This window comes from Epinephelus fuscoguttatus, linkage group LG22 (genome assembly GCF_011397635.1).
Source record: "Epinephelus fuscoguttatus linkage group LG22, E.fuscoguttatus.final_Chr_v1".
NCBI classification, from domain to species: Eukaryota; Metazoa; Chordata; class Actinopteri; order Perciformes; family Serranidae; genus Epinephelus; species Epinephelus fuscoguttatus.
Genome location: NC_064773.1, coordinates 25,252,322 through 25,270,687, shown reverse-complemented (window position 1 = coordinate 25,270,687; position 18,366 = coordinate 25,252,322). Strand labels below are relative to the sequence as shown.

At 42.4% G+C, this 18,366-nt stretch overlaps 1 protein-coding gene across 7 annotated transcripts in view; it reads left to right on the top strand.

The window, feature by feature from the left end:
• Window positions 1-14,898, top strand: part of dock4b (dedicator of cytokinesis 4b) — a 171,982-nt gene extending 157,084 nt beyond the window's left edge. For 2 of the 7 annotated variants that reach the window (XM_049566555.1, XM_049566553.1), the window contains exons 51-53: window positions 4,528-4,644; window positions 5,417-5,481; window positions 11,665-14,898. In XM_049566555.1, the coding sequence (XP_049422512.1) occupies window positions 4,528-4,644; window positions 5,417-5,481; window positions 11,665-12,111 (629 nt within the window). In that variant the 3' untranslated portion in view covers window positions 12,112-14,898. The remainder of the gene's footprint in view (window positions 1-4,527; window positions 4,645-5,416; window positions 5,482-11,664) is intronic. The other 5 variants (XM_049566554.1, XM_049566559.1, XM_049566556.1 and 2 more) reach the window with 5 other exon arrangements.
• Window positions 14,899-18,366: the final 3,468 nt, after the last annotated feature.

Here is an 18,366-nt window from a genome sequence, read left to right as displayed (position 1 = left end):
TTGCTGTGTTCACACCTGCCCAAACGAACCGCGCTTAGGGAGCAAACGAACTTGAGTTCAATTGAACCAAACCAAACAGGGCAGGTGTGAAAGCCCCCTCAGACTATCTTTAACTTTTAGTTTGGCAGCAGTCCTTGCAGAATCAAACACCCACAGCTTGCTGAGCTCAGAGTGGCTGCTGCAACTTTCCATGGACATTGCAAGGCAGCTTGCCGCAGGTTGCAATTTGCCGCTGTTTGGTGTGTTTTAAAGGAAACTTTTTATTTGTGACAGCATCACTCCAATGTGTCAATTAGTGTAGCAAGACTGAAAGGTTAATTCTTTCTCCCCTGAGTGTTCAGGCAGCCTAGCTGTAGATTCAGACCATAATAACTGATGCTATAGAGTGTTTTTCGCCGCAAATATCTGACCACACATGCATATACACACAGTAGAGAATACAGAATTAGAGCGTGCAGTCAAAGTGTGCCGTCACGTGTGCCTTTTAGTCAGTCCGTTGTGCCTGCTGTGTGTAAATGAGAGCGAGCTGCAGCTCAGGAATTATCAATAGGTCAGAGTTGCGATGAAGAGTTGTTTACTGTATGTTTTTTTATTGACTATATGCCAGTATTTCGGTGCCTTAACTGTTACAGTAAGAACTAGGGCAGATGAGCCACCTACAGTTAGTAATCGTGTTGAATAATTGCGATCTCAATATTGACCGAAATAATCGTGAAGATGAATTTTGCCCTCGTCGAGCAGCCCTTAAAGTTAGATGTGCAGTTTTTATTATTTATATTTTTCGTGTTCCTTTCTGTCAGCAGTAACAGGCATCCTCTCTATTACTCACCGACACTTACACTGCCGTCCAGGTTGGCGGTCATGTGCCCAGACATGCAGTGTGTGTGACAGTTTGACCGCAGAGAGACTAGAGGCGTCTGTCTTCGTGCAGCTGCTTCTGGGAGCTCCTCAGGATACACAAACACATCCACTCACACACACACGCTGGGCTCCATTTTCCTCCGACTCCTAACCAGACACACAGTCTAGATTGCAGCTTTTCATCTTCCCTTATCCTAGAAGAGTAATAAAATTGCAGGTACTATTTCTGCGACGCTGATGGACGTGTGTGACATTCATATGTATGACTTCATATCTGTTAGTTAAGCCTCCTGGTTGTCATTTTGCTCAGCATAGTCGAGTTTTTGCATTTTCTGGGAAAAATATGCCTGAGAATTAAGTATGAAAGCTGACCCCCCCCTTTTCCTATGTGTAATTAAAGAAAAAAAAATCCCCGAACAGTTTGATTGCTTTTCTCTGAACTCCGGCAAAACTGAGTGTAAAGTGTGTTTCCTTCCATCAGTGCTGCTTGCGAACGCTTTATGAAATAATTAGTGAGGGTAGCGGAAGAGACGCCTTTAAATAAAGAGCGAGGAGTGCGGATGCGATAGCTTCCTTGTGACTCACACACCTTTCCATGTGATTCGAGTGTGATCTGTAAATAATGCAGTGAGAGATAGATGAACTGCCACAATATGGCGACATGACACCTTCATGCATACAACAATGATGAAAGGTGCGAGAATTTACACAAAACCTGTGACTGTATAAAGGTGTTGCTTGCCACAGCTGCTGCTTTGAACCTAGATTACAACTCCAGATACCAAATATAGTGTCGTTAAAATATGACGCTCCCTAGCATATAGCAGTGAAATGAAAATGAAGCCTGTTCGGTAGTGGTGTCCAGACGTGTCAGGCTACCACAACTTTATAAACTGTGACCTGACCAATCACCCTGACTGCAATTTCAATTATAGTTTCTGTTTACTTATTACTTATTATTTTGGAGTTTATTCCTGTTGATGTAAAATGTACATTCATGAAAGCTTTGTACCCTGTTTTCACACCAAATGTGCAAATGCTGCATTGCACAGATATTTGATCTCTCTGTTGGTGAACATTTAAGTTATTGTCAGCAAATTAAAGCAAGCAATAATGTGAAAGATAATTATTGTTTTCACTCAACATCTCATCCAAAGTCAGTGACCTGCGTGCATCTAACATCGTATGCTCATAATTGGTTTAAAAAGTATCCTCAACCACATACAGTATCGCTTGCAAAGAGGTTCATTTAGCTGCCTGACCTTAAGCAGCATCTTGCATTTCTATGTCATGTTTCTAACAGTGATATCAGCTAATGTTATTTTTTCTTGGAAGAAATAAAGGAATCATTTTCGGGCTAAAATCATCCACAGTCTGCTTTGAAAAGCACAATAGAGACAGGACAGGAAGTCAGGAAAAAAGCAAGAACAAAACAGCTGGGACACATCAAAGACTGAGACAGGCCTCAGGATTCCAGGAAGACATAATCATTAAAAATGCATAGCAAAAAGTGAGACTGAAGTGTCACCGACTAATACACACTTATGTCAAAAGAAAAGACTAAATCAATTGGATGTCAAAATATACACCGAGCTGTGCTCTCCTGGGCTGCTGACTGAGCCACAGCGGTGAGAACTGCCCTGACAGGCAAAGTTCATTTCAGTATAACCTCAAATGCGCTGACCTCCGCAATGCACAGCCAGTAGGATTCTAATGTTAGGAGGCAGAAATCATGATGGCACCTCTTTCACTGTACAGAACAACAAAAAGCAAATTTTGTGCATCTCTGAGGTAGCAGAGTTATGATACTGTTACAATTTTGGATAAAAAAAAAACCCATTTCAAACATTGAATCTTTTGTCAGAGCAGAAGAGAATACCAACCTGAAAAATGAATATTGTGATTTTTGATATTCTGATATCAGATATCAGCTGAAATGGCTTTTGTGTGTATCCAGCTTCAGTATTGTGCATTTCTGAATGAAACAGAATAGGCAGGTGGGAGATAGTATTTGACGAAATTTGACTTGATCATTGAAAAGTGGGTGTGTAATAACAGTTAGGCCTTGATCACACAGAAAGTGTTGCAAAACAGGCACCATACTGCCTTGTTAAAAAAAATTGAATAGTAAATATATTTATAATACTAGTAAAAAAATCAAAAATGCCTGCTGCGCCTTTTTATTGTTGCCAGGCAACCACCCCATCACCTCCTTACACTAACCTTCCCCTGTAATCAAGCTACTGTTTTTTTTTTTATTTCATAGTAATTAGTAGCTAGTTCCTAAAATGGACAGGCAAGGGTACTTGCTGTAGCTCTGGTTGAAGGTGAGAGGCTGTCAGTAGGTAGTTTGTTAGTCACAGGGAAACAGAGATCTGTGTGGGTACATGAGACTCTAAAAAGAGGGTGGGTAATGGGGAGTACCACCAGTTGGTCCAGGAGCTTCGCCTCGATGGCAGGGGCAGTTTAAAAACTTGCTGTCTATCGTCAGATCATACAGCTCTGGGTATCCAGCAACGAAAAAAGAGATTATGTGGAGCGCTTCTCCGTTGAGAGTTGAAGTTTTTTCAGCTTGTGGAGTCCAGAGTGCTCTGGCAAAAACACCAGGCGCCTAGAGCCCAGAAACGGCAGGCGCATCGCAACGCTAAAACAGCGAGTCAGAAGCTTCATTCTCATTAAAATCAATTCGAAAAAGTCGCTTTCTGTGTGATTGGGGCCTTGTGTGATCGGGGCCTTAGGCTACAACAGTGTAACGCCCAAAGGTTAGTAGTATCAATGGGGAGAGAGATGAAGCCAATAGTATGCTTCATGTAACATTAGTTGCTGAAACAGTCCTGTGTAAAATGCCTTGTGCATAATCAGAAGCTGATACCACTTTTCTAAAAGTGGATAAACTCTTTCAGCCCTTGGCCCATCAACACGGTATTTGGGTAAAAGAAGACACACTGATGTAGCATGTTGTGCTAGCTAGCTAACTTAATTTTAGCTCTGTGTGGCTAAGTTGCAAATTTTATGGATTGGTGGATGCCCTGATATTTTTGGTCAAAATTGGTTGGTACTAGCTTACAAAAGCACACATTATATTTTGTTTACAGAAAGAAAACATGATTAGATTTTGATATAGAAAAACTCAAAAAAAGTTTTTTTTGTTTATACATGTATTTTTTACATATATTGTCAAAAAAGGTGCAAAATATGAGCAGGGATGAGATCTACAAGAGTTAAAAGGACATTTTTCATTAAAGCTCCTGAAAACTTGGCTTCATCAGATTCTGCTTTAAATATGGCTTACATTGTGATTGGTGCGCGCAAGTTTGTGACATCACTTTTCTTCAGCTCTGCCCTCTTTAAAAGAAAGTAATAAATAAGAAGAGCCCAAAGCAACACAGAAATCAGTCATGTAAAGTAATCATAACTGTGTGGGAAAAGACAGCGTGTACATGTTGGATCCCATCTCTTGTTGTATGGAGCTGAATTTCTAGGTACTTTTGCACGTTTGGTGTGAAACTACTGTTCCTGAATGTGTCCTGACTACATCACAGTCAGCTGATCATGCTCAGTGTGTTTCCAGTTACCATCCCATCCATGTGAAATGTGTTTCTCCATGTTGTCTTGTGTTATCCCATAAGCTGTTGAGTGACTTGTGATGTTTCTGTGTACTGTAAGTGAGACCCACACCCAGCAGCTGGAGCCTAGACAGTGTCAAAGAGGGCGCTCCATCCTTCTCTGACTCTTTTGGCAAATTGCAATGCCCTCCTGTACCTCCTAGGCCACCGTACGCAGGTAAAGTGGCCGATCATGTTGAATCCTCTGATGAAGAATGGTACTAATTTTTCCACTCTGACTTTTGACACCTGGTGCTTCCTCTTCATCCTCCTACTGTGGCATTTTCCCATCTGAGGCTCCCAGCTGCTGATTCCTGGCTTGCTGCTCCTAACATCATCCACATACACAATGGCCACAGCATCTTCTTCACTAACTGTCTTGAAATGCTGATATTTTCTGGTGTGAGATGTGTGTGTTAAGCTGAGAACAAGGATGAAAATCTCTGTGGACTTGGAGAGGGCTGAAGTCAATCCCAATTGAAATTCCAGTCAATTCCCGGATTTGTGTTTCTTTTCCGGCCCCCTGAGAATTGCATGTCATTACATTTCGACAACAGTTTCTCTTCCACCATCAGCTCAAACTGTATTTTAGTTGTTTACTTATTTACAGATGCAACAGACTTGACTTACTCCCCAGTGCTTTCTGATATATTGTACTGCCCAGCAGCGTAGTAAGCAGATGGAGTGTTTCTTCCCCCTACTTTTTCTGCCCTCATTGCAAAGAGCAGGAACAGCTGTTGGATGTAGAAACAGCTTAAGGCAGCCTAAAAGACCTGCAGAACATCAGCGCTTATTTGATTCATTGATGCTTTAAGCCACTGGCCCTCTCGACTCCATGTGTGTATGTTTGCATGACTCACGCTGTGTCATCATGGTGAATGGAAGAAAACGGCCCTCTAATTTGAATTTGCCCTCTTTTCTTGTGTTTCTCTCCCTCATCTGCTTGTCAGCAGGCTCCTCGGCTAAAAACATGAGGTCGCAGTCTCCTGTCTCTGCGTCCAGATCACCGCAAAAGGTTGGTTTAGTTTGTGTCACTCACTTCCTCTCTCCGTTTGGTGTGAGTTTTGGGGCTTTCTTTTTTTTTTTACTTTCTCTTTCTTTCCCTGAGACAGGCTGACCTTGCTCAGTGACAGCCTCAGGGCCTTTATCCTGCACTGCTAACGTCTTATTGGCCAGCTCAAGGGTCTTTATCCTAGTCTGTGTCAACCGGAGGCCTGGGAGCTTTGCATTACTGTTCAGTGAAGCTGCTAACTGCTCCGGTGCTGCTGATTTTGTCGTTTTTTTATGACACGGCTGTCTCAAAGAGAAAATGGGACTGGCTGGAGGGCACTCATATTAGCTAATGTACACCTGGTACATGCCAACTGTCCACTGTGTTTAACCAATCGATCAATCAATCAATTTATTCTTCACATTAAATTATATAAGCTACAGTTCCAGTTAAATATAATTTCTTGTTAGTTAAAATCTTGTTTGTTGATGATTAAGGAGGGGCATTGTTTCGAAGTGTCTTCATTTAAGATCTTAGTGTCCTGAGGGTAGAAGCTCTTTCTGAGCTTCCAACTCAGGGTTGGGTCCAGTTCCTATACGACCGGTACCTACTGGACCAAATTACAACACAGATTTCAGTACCTCGTTTTGGTGCCAGATGGTGTGCGTAGGCTGTGCTGACCGGAGCAGAGAGTATAAAGTTAAACGTAGCAGTACAATGTGTGAACAGTTTAGTTAGCAAATAAACGCTACAACTCAAGACCCAAGTCAAGTTCCGGTGTCTTGCTTACCACCTGCTGATTTAAGTCAAGGATCTGTGCTCAAAGTTAGTCTCTCTTAAGGTCGACTGTTAAGATGGACCAGCTATTCTCAATGTAGTGACAATCTTAGGGTGCTTTCAGACCTAGAGTTGTATTGCTTTAGTCTGAATCAGGGACTAATTTTGTTACAAAGTTGCATAATTGCCTAGAGCCTTAACGATCAAAAAAAGCCTTAAATATGGGTTCAGACACTGTTGTCACAGATATTGTTTCAGCACAGGCATTGGAAAAAACCCAAATGATACCCAACCCTTTGCATAACCCTTTTCATGGAAACTGGAACAGGTTCTATTCCAGTTCATGCTCCTCATTTTGAACCGTTTGGAGCATTTTGACCAAAAATAAATTGGTTCAGAACTGAAATAGTTCTCAGCTGGAATAAAAAATAGTAGGGTTTCCTTAAACTTAAGTGTGACCCATGATGACACCAATGGGCGTGTCCTACGCTACAAGTCGCAAAGAAAAGATGGAGTCCTGCACGTAATAGTCTTTTATGTCCTCTCAATAGTTGGTCCATGTTTGTTTTTTTGGATAAGAAAAAAATTTGCTATAACATAACAAAAGCTCTCAGGTGAGCAATGGGATCTGCCATTTTGCTACTACTGCTTACTTCCGTTGTGCATATTGCATCCTTAATGCAATCTTTATTACACTGGTTCCACGCAAAACTCTCAACAAGGAGAAAAGTTTGTTATCTGGGAAGTTGGGATCCTTAGCAAAATGTCTGAGAGGATGCCACCTGGTGTCTTGCCCAAAATGAGCAAAAACAGATTGATTTATGAAACTTCAGCTACATGTACTTCATCAGTGAATTTAAATTTCAAAAACGCTAATTGCTAATGTTATGTTCCTTTACTATTGATGCTTTGAGACCTCTGTGTGCTGCATCTCTCAAGTGAGATGTGTTGAAACAATTTTATAATACCTCTGACCTCAAATGTTTTTCTGTTTATCTGCAGTTAAACTGATTAGTCTTGCTTTGTTTCCGAGCTCTGATTTGTTGTTAATGAGCCTCTTAGTAGTTAATACCAGTCTGCAGAAGCAGGAGAGGGCCAGGAGAGGTTAACTAAGCGCTGAGTGAGCTTTTAATGAGGGGAAAAAGTTGTTTTGAAACTCTGGTGAACTGAAGCTTGTCTCTCTGCTAACTGTTATCTTCTTTGTGGGCTTGTGACAAGCAACAGTGCTAAGCTCCTGGCTTTGTTGCGGGTGTGATGTCTTCTTACATGTGACAGCTACCAAGAATTCGGTTGTTTGCGTGTGTTGGTGTGGTCTGTGTGTGTGTGAGGCGGAAAGAGGGAGAGAGAGAGAACAACTCTGGAAACCAAAGTGTGAGTGACAGCTTGGCACTCAGCATGCTCTGTCAATCAGATTTCTGTGTGTGGTTAGGTGTGTTCATGCTGGCACGTTTGTGTGTGTGTGTGCGTGCTGTGGCAATAGAAGCGGCCTGGAGCGGGGGAACCAAGCTGCCCATCACAGCACAGCCAGAGACGGGTCCTCCGCGGACCTCCAGCAGGCCCCATTATCTGGCACACATGGTGAACGCACACATCAGTCAATGCAGCCAGGGGCCCATTACCAGACCACAAACCCCAGGACAGTAGTGAACCTGAAGAAAACACATGGTGCCAGTCCGACAGGGCTGCACTTACTCATGTGCAGAGGTAGAAATGATATTTAGTGCCGGCCTCTCCCTGGAGAACTGGGTCAGGAGTTGAAACTGCTTGTCAGCGCTATATTAAATACACAGATTTTCATCATGCTCGCCCCAGATGTGAAAAGGTTTGTCCATTCGTGCATGTCAAATGGATACCTTTCTTGGTGCGTGCCTCCTGTAGCATGAACACTACAACCTTACTGATCAATTGTATACTCCACTAGATCCAATTAAGTTTCAGCAGATATAATGGCAGCATGGTGTAATTGCTTTGAAAAACATTTTTGATGAGTGATCGGATTTTTGAGGGGGGGAAGCGCGGCATATTGTGCTTTTTCGTCTCGGTGCACAGGGCCGGTTGATGGAGTGTAAAAACCTGGCCCTCTCAATCTGTTCACTGACTCTCCTGTTTTAAAAAGTATTTATTGTGGCTGGAGGGCTGTGTCAGCAAACGTGTTTCAGACAGCAGGAAAAGAGACAATATGGTTGCATGCTTACCATAAATCTAAAGTAATGCTATGTTGTTTTCAGCGTATTTTTGTCAGACGTAAACTAGTTTTTGCCTCTGTCTTGAGAAATGCTGGATACTTTCAATTCAGGCCACTAAAAATCTTTCAAATGAAACAATCTGAGGTTACAGTAGAGTAGAAATTGCTTTGGGGCCATGACTAATGATTATTTTCGCTATCTTTTAATCTGCTGTTTAGTTTCTCCATTAATTGATTATTTGCTTTTTCCGTCTCAGTTACCCAGAGCCCAAGGTGATGTCTCCAAATTGCTTGCTTTGTTCCACCAATAGCCTCAAGCCCAATGATATAACTGTTTCAGATATCTGCATCTATCTAATGGACTCAGTGTTTCCCATATATTGATTTATTTTAGGGTGACCATATTTTGATTTCCAAAAAAGAGGACGCTCGGCCGGCCACGACATAGCCAACTTAAATGATACTCGCAGTTTACTCAAAGATGCCTTATAATTTTAATATATTTAAAATTTATATGTATGGATAGAAAATTCAGTTATATTACAAAATAATATCTCCCAAAGACAGAAATTCTGTCCGCCTTGATTAAACGCTGAAAATAAAATAAAAGAGGGAGACAGGTTTTTCCTATTTTATCTTATTTTATTTTATTTCTCCCTCTCCTCTCGCTGGAAGCCTCGGACCTCCCGCCTCCCTTTCCGCAGCTGAGCACCCACGGCGCACGCCCGGCCTGTTAAATAGCCCATAACCACTGTGTGACACAAACTCAGTGCTTTGGTCATTAAATAATGTCGGGCTCAGTTCGGGTTCGGACAGAAATATGCTGCCCGTGTTGCACTGGTCAGCCTAATTTATTTGTGTCCGCCCACCACAATATCAACACTGACCGTCACATACTGATTTTCTATTCTTTATTTACTATTTACAGTCCGATGGCCGATGAAATAAATTAATTGGAAAATGCGCTACTTTTGGCTCTGATGCAGCTGCCTCTCTGTCACCATCTGTAGCCTCTTTCAAAGTCCCACCACAGCACTGCCTGATTGGTTACACATCAGGAGTAATATGGCAGTCAACACTGAAGACTGCCATGCAACAGACGGCAAAGACAGAGACTGGAGATGCTCCGGTGAGCCGACGCAGCTGTGTGTCGTACACAGCAGGTATTATTTTAGCAAAGTGTTAGTTCAGGCAGGACACTATGTCAAGCTCAGCTCACATCCCAGCTACATCAGCTGATCTCAGACAGCCCAATCAACTGATGGAGCAGCTGATTGTTGGAAGGGAGTCAGCTGATTGCATGATTCCTTTCTATGCAACCAATTGGCAAATCTTATTCAGGGCACCCTATTTAAACTGCTCTGGCCTGCTGACTGCGGTTTCCTCTGCAAGGCACTTTCCATGTTGGCACACAGACAGATGGAGAGTTGTGCACTCTTAGCTAGAGATGTAACGATACCAGAAACTCACGATACGATATTATCACGATAAAGAGTCCACGATACGATACATTTGTCGGAAAGCCACGATTTCGCTGTGTCACGTGATATGCATGGCTTCTCGCTAGGCTGAGAGGCTGAGCTGCACGAGTCTGCTCTCACCTGCGCGCGCAGTTGCATGCAAAGGAGTATGGGGAATGTAGTCACACAGTCATATTACCAGCTCTGTAGGAGATCGCAGCTATATAACTACCGTGGCATTCCCATGACGGTATCGAGAATTTATTTTATCGCGACACAGCGAAATTCGACATATTGTTACATGCCTACTCTTAGCCTTAGGCTTTACATGTAGGCGCATGGAAGGGCAGGAAGGTTTGCTTTCTGCCTCAGACCTTCCTCATTTGCGCATGGAAAGGCAGAGAGGTGTGCTCTCTCTGCTTCAAGGCTTTTCAAGTATGCGCATGGAAGGGCAGAGAAGTGTGCTCTCTCCGCCTTAGACTTTCTGCTTGGGCCCAAGGAAAGGCAGAGGGGCCCCAGAACAGAGCCATACTGCCAAATATAATACTACAAATGGAAATTAAGTTTCCTTTGACTAAAGTGTTCCTGAATGAACTGAAGTTGTCAAACATCACAATCCAATGCACTTGTTCTGCCGTTAATAATAGTAGTTACTGTTGATTAACAAAAATGAATTGTCAAGTATATCCATAATGTTTTTTTTATTCAGGCAAAAATGGCATATATTCACTGGTTCTAGATACAGAAATTGTAATATTATGTATTTATTAATTATTGTAAACTAAATATTTTGGGGTTTTAGACTCAGTTGGACAAAACAAAATGTCAGCTTTTGCTCGAAGACCCTGGTATGGCCATTTTTCTCAATTTGTTTTGACATTTCATGGACTAAACGATTCATCAATTCATCAAAAAATGTAATCAACAGCGTAATTGAATAATTAAATAATAAAAATCATTATTGGGTTGTACCATAAGACAGTGGTTGATTTTGGTGCTCTGAACCTGTAACCTGGGGTTGCTGTGTTGCTCTTCAAACAATCAATTGACAATGAAAATAGTTGCAGATTCTTTTTTTTTTTTTTTTTTTTTTTGTCTGATGGTTCATCAACTAATTGGTTCGGCTTTAAAGATATACTCTACACTATTTAAAAAAAATAACAATGCTTAAGACGACCGCTCTCGTCCACCGATCTAATCAGAGGATGGGTAGTTCAATCCCTGGCTCCTCTAGTCCACATGTCAAAGTATCCTTGGGCAAGATACTGAACCCCAAATTGCTCCTGATGGCTGTTCCTTCAGTGTGTGAGTGCATGTAAATGAATATTGAGTAGCAGGTGTATGGCAGCCTTGGCCACCAGTGTGTGAATGGGTGAATGTGACATGTAGTGTAAAAAGAAAGAGAGAAAAGTGCTATACAAATGCAGTCCATTTAGACCATACAGAAGTAATTCCTCTCAGTCATCACTTATGACTAGAAGAATGTGGTGGTGTATTTTTCTGCAGAGACTCTGCCCTTTGCCGGTATTTTCATAGTTTATTTTTATTTTGCTGTGTTCAGGATGTTTATAGGCATGTACCCCCACAGTGCTCAGGTGAGGTCATAGCTTTATGAAAAGGGTAGTGACCAGGTGCCAGACTGTAAACGTCAGGCACAGTACCAAAAAAAGGCAAATATAGCGAGGCGAAATGCCAAACATGAGTGAATTTAGAAGGAAGAAAAGCATATTATTTTTTCACTTGAAGAATATATATGATTTCTTTTCATTCTTTCTCTCCCTCTAGACCATAGTGCCGCCTTTCACCCCTTCGCCCACCGAGTGCCAGTCTACCAGCCTGGTCTCCAATTCCCCCGTCCTCTCCGGCAGCTACTCCAGTGGCATCTCCTCCCTCAGTCGCTGCAGCGTGTCGGAAGCTTCGGGCACCGAGCTGCCTGCAGGTGACCACCCACTGCCTCCTCCCACCACCCTGCCAAACTCCGTCTCCAGCAGCTCGGACGAGCCGATCCGCAGAGAAAACAAGACCCCGCCCCCTTACAGCGTGTACGAGAGGAACAACCCCCGCAGGCCTGTGCCACTTCCCCACAGCCTCTCCATCCCCCCACAGACGGACCCCCCGGCCCTGCCACCCAAGCCTCACCAGCTCCGCACGGGCAGCATGAAGCTGGATGGAACCTCCGACCCTCGGGTCCCCAGACCAAGGCCTCTGCCCAGGAAGGTGTCCCAGCTATAGGTGCTGGTTCGTCCAGGTCTGGGGCTCGAAGAAAACACACTGGCGTATTTTGCACTTTTCTACTGGGCACTCACTTGTTTTTTGTGATCTTCAGTTTGGCATTCCTGACCTACACTCCAATAACAGACACAGGCCTATAGATTAACAGGCAGTCAAAAAAAAACCTGAAGAAACTGTCAAATAAGGAAAGTTTCTTTTTGTATTTACTAGAGGGCATTGCATTGACTTTGACTCGGTCATTCCGCACTTTTAGCTCTAGTATGTATAATAGGTCACCACACGATCAGTCTCAACATATGTTTACCAGAACACTCTAGAAAAACACAGTTTTGATAGATGTAATAATCTCAAATATATGTATATTGGTATATATGAGAATTGTTTTTGCCTTAAGTATTGGAAACAGAGTCTTTTATCCGTGAGTCTTGCACGTTTTTTTTTTTTTTTTTAAACATTTGTATGCTGTATGGCTAAAAAGGTGCTAGAGGCCTCGAGTATGCATTTCAGTGAAGTGTAGTAGAAATGGGTGTGTTCCTATAGTCATATCCACACTAGCAATGGTACAAAAAAAATGTATGATAATTAATTATACCTGCCAGCTTTTAAATTGACAACCATATTCTGACATTTTTATGCAGTGGCATAAAACGTTTGGTAACTTTGGCTTATTTTAGCTCCACATTGTTTTATGTAAATCACAAAACTAGAGAGGTTTTCAGTGGGAAGTTGTGACCATAACAATCCACTCTACTGCCCCTCTCTCTCTAGAAGCTTAAAATTTTCACATCTAACCAAAAATTGCCCCCATTAATGATGACATCATGAGCCTGGACCAAACACACAGAAAACCGCTGGTGCAACTGCATGCGTAGAAGCTGGACTTTGCCTTTGACCATTGCCATTTATGTGAACACACCCTATCCCTCCTGCATGATGTACATGACAACAGATCTTTAGGGGTGGGGGGTACCAAGTTTTGTGCCAAAGGAAAATGTACAATGTGCTGTAAAGGAACTTTCTCTGATCTGGGGCCTGGACTCGACAAAGCTCGGAAGTGCTCAACTGAAAAGACATTTTTGAGACAGAATTTTTCAAAGTGATTTCACCCAAAAATCCTGATTAAACTGTAATCTGCGGATCAAATGTAACTCAAGACAAGCACAAACAAGACTTTATCATGTGTATTATGACCAGTACTGTTACTATGAACTCTCTATTTGACAAAACAGTAATTGGACCAGAGTTTCACTGTCAGCAGTCACCTTAAAAACACACAAGGTCTGACGCTCTATTGAAGAAATATTTACAAACTAATCATTGTCAAATATTTGTACAGTTGAGATTTACTTTGTGTTTGATTAAAAAGATGGACGTGAGATGACTGCACTATAAATAGTTGCTCGGTTCAACCGCATTGCATTGCTGCAGTGAAGTAAATGTTCTGTGGCAGGCACATTTCACAATGTTTTGTAAAATAGAGGACATTTTGGCATAAAATGTTCATCAATCTTAAAATCCGTGCACCATTTTTTGGAGGGGGGGGTGGGCGGGGTTAGCTTTAGTATTGTTTGTATGTTTCATTTTTGTATGGTTAATTTACTTTTCGATTTGTTGTGAATTTTTGAGATTAAATATTCACATTAATCAGTACTTGAGAACCTGTAAATTATATGATGAGATTAATGTAAGTATGCCAAATATAAAATTTGTGTATTACAATTAATGTAAATATTGTGTTTTTAACAAAATGTAGCTATAACAATTTACAGCTTTGAATGTAATGTTGAAGCAGCAAATTATTATTATAAATGTTCAAACTTTTATGGTTTTGTGAGTGTAGAAAAACTAAGGTCATGCATAATGACACCTAACACATTTACAAGTTCAATAAACTGCCCTATGTAATACAAACCGACTGACTGACAGATTTCTACATTATGAGACGGTGAAGATTTGTGACTTAAATTTTGTCTTCTTTTTTGAGGTTTCAAATACACGAAAAAACCCAGCGCTGCAGAGATAATAAGAGATGCCCCCCTCAGAAGTTAACTTGAAAGGCCACAACCTGGGATTTAGGGAAGAAGGACGAGCATTGGTGAGAACCATATGGAATGTAAATCAATCCAAGGCAGTAATTATGATATAAATCGGAGGAGGACACAGCCCCATTCCCCTCCCCAGTATTCAAATATGCTCAAATTGTAAATATATTCCAATATATATCCCAATAAATACAACATGCAAACATGCATAACTGTGTACTGCAGTTTTGCATGTGGTTTTACCATTTTTTGGTGAAGACAGGTAGATTTGCAAGCACTTATCACTAAATCATTAAGGTGGTTAGCTATCATAGCTAAGTTACCTGTAGTTAACTAGCCACACTTTCACCTAATGATCAACAATGTGCGCAAGAATCCCATAGCCTGGTACACATGTACCTGAGCAAATTGCAAGTAAAGGCCTTTGCACACTGAGTCTGAAATTGTTGCACGTATGAAAATAAATACGACCTCACAATGTGTCAATCACGTTTGCACACTGGGTCCGAAACTTTGGTTCCCCATTAAATTTTTCTGAACTAGTTCAAATTTCGCGTTTTTCGCATCCATCAGAAACCTTTAGAGAGGCTTGACCAAAAATTAGTTAAGAAAATGTGGCAGTGGGGCACAGCTGCGACAAGACAGAGGAACAGAATCATTTCATGACTCAGCTTACTCTCAACAGATCAGATAGTAATATTCAGGTGGATGATGATGGAGAGGAGGATGTGGACTTCTCATAAAATGTGGAGGACAGAGACGGCAAGACGGGGAGGGAGTGGAGAGAGGCAAAGGAGGAAATGTGTCTTTTCATTTTGTCACGTATTGTGAATTTTCACATTGAATAGAACAATAAAATGCATTGGAATTAGTGTGCAAGGTTTCTTTGTGTAAGAATATTTTTCGGATGGGATGGCGGATGAAAAAAAAAACGCATTCAGAGATTCAACGTGCCAAGGCCTTGAAAAGGTCTTGAGTCCTCAATAATGATGCTCAAGGGAATATTCAGCTATTGTTGTCTTAATTATGTGAATTTTGTCACATAGTCCACTTAAGGTTCAATCACTGATGTTGTTGTATTTGCTTATGGCAAATATTACAACATACTGTTGAGTCCATGGCTATGACCTTGAATCTTGCACCATTTGAAAGCACAGTTAGTGAGAAGTTTTTTTGTACTTGAAGTGTTAAAATTCAGCACTGTATTTCATAAAAACAGATGTGTTTTTTAGTGGTACTGAGAATTTCGAAATTAATATAATTATGGATAAATTCAAGTCATAAAACATCCTGTGTTGCTGATATTTATAATTTTTTTTATACAATTCAAGGTCAGTGGCTGCACACTGCCCGAAATTGACACGTGCCACTGATTGCCCTGCTGCAATATGATTGGCTGTTTGCCAGGTGCTGTTGTCACGTGCCCAGTGGTAGAAGTTAGTATTCCTTTTAAGGAAAATAACTGCGGTGACAACTAACAGTGTGGATTATCTTCTTCAGTATAATGTGAAAGTACGTTTTGAAGAAAATTTTGGCACTTAATACTTCAGTGCCCACCAGCCGCTGGATATTGTCATGGACCAAACCGTTGGTAAAAAAATTAGTCGTCAAATGTGGGGTAGTTCTTCAGGGGCGAAAAGGCTAACGTGAAATGCTAACGTTAGCTTGTCAGGGGAGACGCCTTTTCGCTTCACTTCTCTTGGGTGTTATTGGGAGGAGGTGGTACCTGGTGAAGAACAAATTGACAGCGCATACAAACGGGAATTAAGCAGTACACCAGAGGAGAACAGGTATGTACCTATTTGGATTATCAGCTGTATTAAAGTGTGCGGGAAATTTTAAATAGTAACGTTACATAACGGTAGACAAATGACTTATTGGCTCTATTAGATTTACAGTGTTGGTCTAAAAAATGTTTTTATTTTTTGTTCAATGCTTTGGTTTAATGTTATGCACAAAAACTTTAAAACTACACCCCCTCATCCTCAGCTGTAAATTACTTTCTGTTAAGGGTAACGTGAATGAGCAAATTAGCATGCTAACACGCTAAACTGAGATGTTGAACCTGCTGCTAACATCATGTTACACATTAGCATGCTAGCAAACTGACTTTAGCATTTAGCATTACTGTCCCTTAAAGAGCTGCTAATGTCAGTTCAACAAGTCAGTCTTGTTTGGAAGACCATAGATAGAGCATAAAGGTACAAATTAAGCGCAAAATAAATATTAGGCTAGGTTTTTTTCGTGGAAGAAATTTTGACTTGTCACAGTAGAAACAGCACAGGTGTATGTAATCAAATGATACATGGCTGAATTCCATTTAGCTAACGTTACTTTGATTTTATGTCCTGATATAGGTGCTTGTTTCCTCACAAGAACTGAGCCATCGTTAAAGGAGCAATAAGTGAAATTCATCATTTCTAGATTGAAGGAATTAAAAAATTGCTATGTGAAGAACTAGAGGTGTAATTTCATCTGGAGTATAGCATGACCTCACACACCCTCTCTTTGTGTTTATCTCCAGCCCCTTGTTTACAAGCCAGTCCGGCTGCACGTTCATGTACATTCATGTGAACCCACCCCCAGGAGCCCTTGGCCCTCCCTCCTTATAAAAGGTTACAGCGAGCAATGGCAGCATATTTTCAAAGTGAAATGGCAGAGAGCTGGGGCTAACCAGTGCTTCCTCCTCAGGCTCCACTTCACACAGCTGCCCCACAGATCCGCTGCCTCTCCCACTTTAACCTCAATAACAATCCGGAGCTAGCTGGGAGCGGCTGGTGAGGCGTTAGCCGCAGCATGACCGGAGGGAAACACAGCCGGTTAGCCTCCGCTAGCTTCCCAAATAGCCCCGGCTCTCTGTTTGGATCCAACCGGAGCACCGAGCCCTGGTTTGTTATTCAGGTTAAAATGAGAAGAAGCAGCGGGTTTATCGGGCAGCTGAGTGAAGCTGGGTGAAGTGGAGGCTGCGGAGGAAACACCCGGATGGGTTAATGTTCGGGCTCGCGGGCTGCCTGCCTGGCTCACTGACTGCCTGCGAACCAGGCGGGCAGCCCGCTAGGCTAAAGCCTGATTTATGGTCCTGCGGCGTACCTTCGACGTACCTACGTCGTTGCCGTGGTGCTGTCGCGAACCCTTCGAACTTCTCTGTCACTCCATTTCATTGCGATGGAATTCACTGCCAGAGCGGTAGGAGGCTGTGTTCCTTTTCGGAATGGTTATCGTCATTTCTAGTTGATTCTTTGTTTAGCTTCCGGCTTTTCCGGTCACAGAGAAATGAACGCGGAGCATGGACAGACGGCTCCGTCCGTGTCCGCATCCGTATCCATATCCGTATTGAACGTTGAGCATAAATGGGCCTTAATACTGCAACATCTACATCCCAACAGAAGATGTTTAAAGATGGCAGGGATGGCGCAATCTGGAAATACGGAACCGGAAATGCGTTGCTACCAAGCAAACCGATCACAGCCCTCTCGGTCTGCGCTGGGTCTGCGTCGCCTCGACGTGTAGTTACATTTTTGGGGAGGTGCACGTCAGGCTACGCCGGGGGCTATGGTGAGCCTTCTGCGTAGCCACATACCCTACGACGTAACAACGTCGTTGATTTAACGCAGGACCATAAATCAGGCTTAAAACATTGCTCTCACTCATGGAGAAGAGTAGGAACGTTCGCGTTAGCTTCCGGTGTTAGCACTAGCTGGGATCCGGCGATGGCTCTAGCCGAGTTGGCTGCCACCGGCTACTGGAGTAACTTACAGCTATGGAGCACTTCTACCAGCTCCTCTAGTCACTGAGCCTCGCCTCATCTCAGCAAATATATTACATTTATTACAGGTATCATCATCATTGAAGCAGGCAGGGGAATAGCTAAACACGGCAGAGACCGAGACATCGCTAACTGCTAGACGAGGCGAGTGGGGGGGGGGGGGTGGAGAGCAGATGTTTTAGCCTAGCGGGCAGCCTGGCAGGCTCACGGGCTGCTCAAGCTCCGGACATTAACCCATCCCGGTGTTTCCTCTGCAGCCTCCACTTCATCCAGCTTCACTCAGCTGCCCGATAGGGGGTGGAGAGCAGAGGTAGAGGGAGGTGTGGCTCATGACACACTTTGTTTTGGTCTACAGGCAGTGCACAACAGCAAACCTAGCGGTGAAACGATTTCGCTTTTTGCCCCTTTAATGTTATTAGTAACACTTATGCTTTTCCTTCTGTGACA